Source organism: Trachymyrmex septentrionalis, unplaced genomic scaffold, assembly GCF_001594115.1.
Source record: "Trachymyrmex septentrionalis isolate Tsep2-gDNA-1 unplaced genomic scaffold, Tsep1.0 scaffold266, whole genome shotgun sequence".
In the NCBI taxonomy this organism is placed as follows: domain Eukaryota; kingdom Metazoa; phylum Arthropoda; class Insecta; order Hymenoptera; family Formicidae; genus Trachymyrmex; species Trachymyrmex septentrionalis.
The window spans coordinates 77,713-86,032 of NW_017305426.1; the positions used below are offsets into that span (position 1 = coordinate 77,713).

Here is an 8,320-nt window from a genome sequence, read left to right on the forward strand (position 1 = left end):
TGCTAAGCTAAACTTTTTAAAATAATTAGAATCTGATCGAAACTTTTGCCGAAATTGAACGGAAGCACTCGGCTACATGTTAATTTCAACCGAAACCAAAACCAAAATTAAAAAATAGGAATCCTATAAAAGCCATATGTATAGACATGTCCATCATATACTTTTTTTTCATAAATATCATAGTTTATTGAAACAGTAATTAAATTTCGGTCGAAATTGAAAACTGAAATTTCGATTGTGTGTCAATTTTGGCCAAAGAATATAAATACTTTTTCAATATTAAATATCATAGTTTATTGAAACAGTAATTAAATTTCGGTCGAAATTGAAAACTGAAATTTCGATTGTGTATCAATTTTGGCCAAAGAATATAAATACTTTTTCAATATTAAATATCATAGTTTATTGAAACAGTAATTAAATTTCGGTCGAAATTGAAAACTGAAATTTCGATTGTGTATCAATTTTGGCCAAAGAATATAAATACTTTTTCAATATATTAAATATCATAATTTAATTATTAAAATAATAATTACACATATAAAAATTAATATTTATGAAAAGCTATATGGTTTTCAGTTGAAACTAATACGTAATGAGTGTTCGTTTTCAGTTTCAGTAAATGTTCCGATCGGACTCTAAAAATAATAGTTAAAAATCAAGTCAGTATATGCAAAGCAAAATAGGTTGAAGGCTAAGAAACGAGCAAACTGAAAGATGCTAAAATAAGTAAATAATAATTTAATATATGTACATATAAAATAATTGAGTAGTAAATCATTCATCTTTTATATAAAAAATGAAAAAAAACTTACATTATTAAGGTAAAAAAATAATGTAATAAAAGAAAAAAATCTTGTCTCGAAATAGATGGATAAAATCTTATTTAATCGTGCTTCGTTTCTCACCTCTACCCGACTGAGTTTCGCCCCACACAATCGGTGTAGGCCTCGCACCTCTTGCCCTCGGCGGGAAAGGTGATCTCGGCGATCTTCTCACTGTCATTCCTCTGGCATTATTGGCGTCACTCGCTGCCGCCAGATTCGCTGCCATTGTTCTTTGTCGTGTGTTACTAGACGGCGATGCTTCCGCTTCCCGATTCTCCTCCTCGACTTCTTCTTCGACAAGTTCGCTTCCTGTCTCTTCCGTCGCTTCTGCCGTATCCACAGCATCATCCTCTCCAGATGCTAAAACTACTGGTTCTTCTTCCCGCTTTTCACCCTCCGAGCTCACTCCTATGAAAATAAAAACAATAAAATCATATATTCATTTTCATAGAAACTAAATTTTTTTTTAATATTTAAAATAATATTTAAAAATCAAGGTCGTGTATGCAAAGCAAAATAGAAAGGTTGAAAGGCCAAAAAAGAGCAAGCCGAAAGGTTCGAATAAATCAATTTAATAAGTCGAGTGAGTGAGTGAGTGAGAGAGAGAGAGAGAGAAAGAGAATGTTTTAAACTTTTGAATATGATTAGATTTCAATGAGATACCTTCACTTGGAGTTGCGCTAGATTCTGTAGCTTCAGTGGAACCTCGTTGTTGATCATCAACACCAACAATATGAATGCTGGGAATGTTAGAATCTTCAATATTATCTCCAGAAGTGGCCGTTACGGTAACATGTGTTACGGTGCTCTCTTGTTCTTCAGATTGGCTGCTACTAGTCTATTGCAATGAAAATTGTGAAAGGGAAACATTACTACCAATAGTTTTAATCTTTAATGTTTTCATAAGGAATTATAATAAAAAACAGAAATTTGTTTACCGAAGGAGGTAAATCCGCAGCTGGGGAAACCTGAAGTGGTGTCGTGGGAACACTACGACCAGTTCCACCATCCTCCAGTTGTGTCAGGTCCATTCTACTATCATCCAGGCTTTCCTGGACAACAGCAGAATTAGTTGAACCAAAAATCCTAGTATTAGAGCCTGTGGATGTTGTTAAAGACGGTGTCGAAGAAGCTGTCGTAGGTGCCGAAGAGTCTCCAAAAGTGAAACGCCCTTGCGGCACCTGCGGAGAACTCACAGCTTCACCGAAACCATCGCGACGAGGAACAAAGAGAGTAGGAGTACTTGGTACGATACAATCGTCACCGCCATCTTCGTAACCTTGTTGTGGCTTTGAGGAGAAAAAATCACGATAAAAAATTGGAATGATGTAAACTTTTTAAAATTTAGTAATAAAAAATATCGTACAAGTATTTTAAATACCAACCAAAAGAAGATGTTGCTGTTGCTGCTGTCTGGGCATAGGCGCGATTCCTCTAGAAGACACAGCTGTGAAGGACGTGGCAGGTTCAGCGGTTGGTCCAGCGCTACTTATGGCTTCGGATTGTTGTTGATTTGCAGGAATAATGGCTTGGCCTTGTCTAGAGATTTCAACGCTGGTGGAATCCTCCTCCATAATAATTTCCACCTCATTATTGTCTCGTTCAACTTCAACTTCGACTTCATAAGGCATTTCTTCCTCTTCCTCTATCTCTTCATACGTATCATTGTCAAATTCCTCCTCTTCCTGTGCTTGATGATTGCCTCCACCTTCACCTTCATCACAGTCCACCACTACTACGCATCCTTCTTCTACTTCTTCGTCTTGATCCCTCTGACTTGATGTAGGCACCTGAAGTGTTAAATAATTATCAATATTAAAATATTAAATCAATATCAGAAAAGTTAAAATATTATTTTTGAAACAAAAAATTACAGGTACAATAAAAATGTAAACTGTTTCTTCTTTTTATACCCCCAATTGGGATTGAGTCCCACCTGATATTCCACTTCCGAAGCGCTGGCACTCGCAGTTGCGCTGATATCCGGTCTGGTCCTCTTTGTTTTCGGACTCTGCACTTGCTCCTGACGTCCGTGATCCAATCCTTCAACTATCCCGGAACCAGAGGCGGTTGAATCTCGGCCTCGAGGTCTCTTGAGTCCCGTGGAAGCTTGAGAAGTACTGACCGACTGTGTGGAGCTACTCGCCACTGTCTGTTGCTGATCACTGACGGTAATCTGCTGCTGCTGCTGCTGCTGCTGCTGCTGTTGCTCTACTCTGGGACTCACTAGCGCTACTGTTTGTTGCTGTTGTTGTTGCTGCTGCTGGCATTGTTGCTGTTGCGGCTGTAAATTAAGTGTCTCTGCACTTTCTGGGTCTTCTCTCTGTGTTGACTCCGCCGATTCACTTAACTGTGGTTGCACCACTAATTGACGAAGACCACTGGTTTGTGCACTTTGTGAAGAAGTACTGGTACTTGCCGGTTGGAAGTCGGTCAGACTGCTAGTCGGCGAGCTCGTCTCTGTAGTGTGTACTACCTGCTGTTGTTGCATCTGATGCGGCGCAACCATAACCGGTGCACCAGCTGTAGTCGGTAAGACTGCAGCTGTCCGCGACTGCACCACCACACTCATTGGTCTAATGCTGGCCAGTGGTGTTTCCGCTCTGGCAGACATCGGTTTAATGTTCGCTGTTGGTGGCTCCGTAGTCGCGCTTACCCCGCTTACTCCCGATAACTGTCTTTGGAGTTGAGCAACCCGCTGTAAAAGCGCTTCCTTTTCTGCCTGTATCTCTGATTTCTCGTGCTCCAATCTAGACATGCGTCCTTCCATCTGAGATTTCAGTGCCACTAATCGTGCGTCATGTTCCGTATCAGAATCTCCTTGAACTCCAGCGTTGCCTCCCGTAGATTCTATCCTAGATTTTAGATCTAATAATTCTTTCTCGCAGATCTTCTTAGACTCTGTCAATTGCATAATCTTCGTTCTGGCGCCCTTAAGCACCTGTTTCGCTCTCTCTTCCTTCTCTATACTGCTGCGATTCATGGCTTCGATTTCTTTTCGCAGATTATCGGCTTCACTTTGAGCTACTACCATTTGGCGAGTTACCTCATCTATCTTCGTCGTGAGCTCGATGTTCGCTTGGCGAAGTTCCTGGCGGCCTTCCTCTCGCAGTTGATCATCGCGTTCTTGTGTTGCCACACCCGAAGCATCCTCGTTTCTGATTTCTTCATTACGATTCTTCTCTTCCTCGACGCTTTTCGCGAGTTCCTCAAATTGCGTTTTATATTTTTTAGCTATTTTGCGGATCTGAATTTCCTTGTTTTTAACATCATTAAGAATGGCATCCTTATCGCTTAGCTCCTTCCTAAGGGAAGCCAAATCCTTCGCCTTCGAAGAAGAATCGGCTAGTGCCTCATTAAGCTCCTGACCTAGCTTGCGAACCTCTTCTGATGCTCGTGACATATGTTCATCGTGAGTTTGTATCTGTCTTTGCAATTGCGTCAGTTGCTCCTCGAGTTTCGCCTTCTCTGTTTTCACTTGATTAAATTCTTCAGTTCTCTTTGCATGAGTTTCCCTCTCTGACGTCAACAATTTACTCAGGTTCTCTCTTTCAGTTTGAAGTCGTCGCCAGTCTTCAGGACTGGCCTTATTCGCTCTTTCTAATAACGTATTTGCTCTTTGCCTCCATCTGGTTGCTTCGCCTTTCAAGCTAGTGTTTTCTTCTGTCAAAGCTTCTGTTTTGGCTGTCAAATCTCTGGATATATCTCGAAGAGGTACTACCTCTTCTGATAAAGAGTTCACTTTGGTTGTAAGTTCATTGACTTTCACACTGAGACTATCTCTTTCTTCCCTGAGAATTCGATTAGAATCCGTGATGGCGTTTAAGGTCTCCACCTTGCGCAACAATTCTGCATGCTTGGATGTGGTCATTATATTAATCTCGGACTTCTCTCGTTCGGAATTTAGCGAAGTTTCAGTTTCTTTCAACCGCTTCTCCACTACTTCGACTTGTGATTTTAATCTGAGATTTTCAGCTCTAAGAACATCAGTTTTGGCTATGGCCAAATCCTTCTCTCTTCTTAAATATTTCATGACTCTCAACAATTGTTCAACTGATTTGGAATCTTCCTCCAAAGAGCTGAAACTCTTATTTAGAGCTTCCAGGCTAGTATCAGGACTGTCTCTTCCGCCGCTAATTTTTGTCTGTTGACTCTGCATGATGGCTACTCGATCACCCAACTCTTGAATTTGATTGTGCAGAAGTGCATTCTGCGTATCAAGATCCATACTTCTCTTTTGAGTTTCTTCAAGCTCATTCACAAGCTTCTGTTCTCTTTCTTTTGAGGTTGATTTCTCAACTTCCAAAGCTTGTACTGCTGTATTTCGTTCTAAAGTCAGAACATCAAGTCGCTGCTGAACATGTTGAGCTTCCTCTTTCAACTTTGTCAAAATCTGCAAAAACATTTATGTAAAAAAATAGTATATAAAATATAAATATATTCTTTCGTTATTAGACTTACCTGTAAATCGGACGAATGTTGCAGCATTTCTCTGGTGTATTTGTCTTCTGCTTCTTTGACAGCGATAGAGGCAGATTTCAGATCTGTCTTTAACAACTCCAATTCACCCTTCAACTCGTCGAGTTCTTCAATCTTTCTCTCAGCTTCAGCCAATCTATCCCTCAGCTCCGAATCGGTTTCTTGCCTACCATTTGACATCTTCGCCAGATCATCACCCAATTCCTTCACTCTTTTTTGCAATGAAATGATCTCCACACGTGATTCTTTAAGAGCATTCTCCAGCTCTTCTTTACATTTGTTATATTCAGCTGTCAACTCTCTCAACTGCGTTTCAGCACTCTCTGCAATATCACAATACTGCTGACTTTGTTGTCTTGCTGCTTTTAACTGTTCGCAGAGCGAATTTATTTCAGCCTGAGAGGTACTCAATTGTATTTCCAACTCCTTTACCCTCTTCACAAGACCTTCATCACCTGTCAAAGGTTTAGTGATGGAATGAGTAGCTGCTTGTCTTAATTTATTGTTTAATTGATCAATTTTTTGACTACTCTGAGTTTCAGTCTCTCTCGCTTGATCTAACTCTATTCTCAATCTCTCACATAATTCGCGTTCTTCTTTCAGTCTTTCTTGAGCAGTCGTCAACTGTCTCTCTAAATGACCCGCCAATTCTCTGAAGCGGTCCTGTTCTTCCTGAAGACGACGTCGAAGAGCAGCGCATTCCCTGTTGGCGTCATCGAGTCTCTGCTCGGCCCTAAGCTGTCCTTCAGCTTGGACTCGCTCCAAGCTAGCCTTAATAGACTCCATATCTGCCTTAAGCAATGATTGAGTCTGTCTTTCTCTTTGGTAAACTTCCCGTTCCTTTAAGAGACGTCCCTCAGTGTCTCGCAAAAGTTGACGTTCCTGACGAAGATTTTCTAGTTGAACTTCCGCTCGAGATAAGCGAGTTTGAGCGGCGAGTGTCTCGTCTTTTAATATCATAATACTTTGCTCATGTTTGCTAATGGTGATGTTGTAATTAGTGCATTTCTCCTCAAGTGCCTTGATCTGGGATTTGTATGAAGCGACATTACCCTGCAAAAGTGAGAATCTCTCATTCGCTGAGTCCAACTGCGCTCTCAGTCTGCAACACCTCGCTGAATTCGATTCTGCCTCCTTTCTAAGTCTTTCAACTTCTTCGCTCAACATCTTTTCATGCGCAGTTCGTTCTTTGCGATATATCTCGTATTCACCTGAAATATGTTTAAATTGATCTTCAGCCTCCTTTAATTTCTTGAGCAACTTTTCTTTTTCTTCATCACTTTTCGTTGTCTTTGACTCCTCTTCTGATTTGGATTTGCCCTCTTCGATATCTTTATCCACTTCCTCCTTCTTTTCACTGGAATTCTTCATTTGTTGATACATGTTTTTATACATGTCTCTCTGCTTTAAAAGACCATCCAACATCTTCGACTGCCTATCTTGCGCAGCTTGCATTTCTGTCAATTGTTCCATGTAACGATCCAGCTTCTCCTTCATTTCTCCCGAATTTATTTCATCAGTGGCTCGCTCCATTTCTTCTTGTCTGGATGATAATGCGCGGACAATTGCTAAAAGCTTCTGATTGTTCTCTTGCAATTCCTCGATATCTTTAAACGTTACCAACTTTTTACTAATGATTTGCGACGACGAGATGTCATCTGTGTCTATGGATGAAGACAAATTTCTCGTTTCCATGCGAGTGTTGGTGCGACTTTCTTGGACTTCTTTGAGCAGATAGCATACCTATAAAAATGTAAAAAAAATTTTCATAATTATATATCACAATGGCTCATTTAAATTTATCACTTAAATTCTAATTTGTTGTGTAACAACTCACTTGTCTAGCTAAGTCAGACAATTCAGTTTTCAGCCTTTGATTTTCTGTAGAGTGATGCTTGGCAAGACGATTAGCCTCATCGGAATTTTCATGAAGACGTTGATTCTCTGCGAGAAGATCGTCCAGCCTGTTTGTTAGGGTCGTAATATTCGCCATAGCCGTTTCATAATCTTGACGTTGTTGCTGCAGTAACGGCGCCTTCTGTTCCAGTTCGCGAAGAATTACATCCATCTGAGACTTCAAGCGTTCATTTTCTTCACGCTCTAAATTTAAGTCATTGGTGACTTCGACTAGTTGGGTGTAAATCTGCGTAAGGCTTAAACCTTTTCGTAACACTCGACTGGTTACAGCTGCTGCTGGTGCCAATTGTTCTACCGCTTGATTTAATTTCTCTGCAAAGTTTGTACATTTTATAAAAATAAAATACATCTAATAAAAGAAATAATTAAGAATATAACGTTACACACAGAAAATTAAATATGGTACTAGCATTAATGTATTGAACATGACAAAAAATTAGATACGCGACCCACCTTGTTGAATATTCTTCAATAATTCATTAGCATTTTCTAACTCTTTTGTCAATTCCTGGATATTTTGTTCTTTGTCATCAATATCTTGTTTGTGCTGGACCAGTAATTGATTGTATTTTGTCTCTAAGGTTCCATATTCTTCCGCGGTGCTATCCACAAGTTTCTGTAGCTCGCTTGCTGCATTAGAAAGTGCCTCAGCTTTAGCATTAGCATCATCCTTCATCGACTCGTATAAGCTAGCTAGATTTTTCTGCGCATTGATTTCTTTTTGGTAGGAATCGTTTATAGCGATTTCATGGGCACGCTGTTGTTCCACTTTCTGAGCCAGTTCATCGGATTGTTTTTGAAGAGAAGAAACCGATTCTCGCAGTTGAGAATTGGCTTCATTAGCTATTCGCAATTCTTCCTCGCGCTGGGATAATTTAGTATCAATTAAAAGAGCCCTGGTGGAAGATTCAGATCTTGCTGTCTGAAGTTCAGACGTTCTCCTAGCTAACTCTTCTTCCAGGCCTGCCATTTGTTGGGAGAGAAGCACTCGTTCTTGCTCCAGTCGTTTCTCTCTACATATACGTACGATTTAAATTAAAAATATATTTTGTATATATAATTAAGAATATATTCATACATATACACAGTATATATAT

At 39.9% G+C, this 8,320-nt stretch overlaps 1 protein-coding gene across 2 annotated transcripts in view; it reads right to left on the minus strand.

Moving 5' to 3' along the window:
- The window catches only part of LOC108749098 (nucleoprotein TPR-like), an 11,640-nt gene that overhangs the window by 530 nt on the left and 2,790 nt on the right, over positions 1-8,320 (minus strand). The window contains exons 4-11 of one of the 2 annotated variants that reach the window (XM_018487617.1): positions 7,677-8,236; positions 7,144-7,535; positions 5,289-7,049; positions 2,764-5,220; positions 2,213-2,617; positions 1,766-2,116; positions 1,491-1,665; positions 957-1,235 (exon numbers count right to left, since the gene is read on the minus strand). In XM_018487617.1, coding sequence (XP_018343119.1) covers positions 957-1,235; positions 1,491-1,665; positions 1,766-2,116; positions 2,213-2,617; positions 2,764-5,220; positions 5,289-7,049; positions 7,144-7,535; positions 7,677-8,236 — 6,380 coding nt within the window. Of the gene's footprint in view, positions 1-908; positions 1,236-1,490; positions 1,666-1,765; positions 2,117-2,212; positions 2,618-2,763; positions 5,221-5,288; positions 7,050-7,143; positions 7,536-7,676; positions 8,237-8,320 lie in introns of both variants that reach the window. The other variant, XM_018487616.1, reaches the window with a different exon arrangement.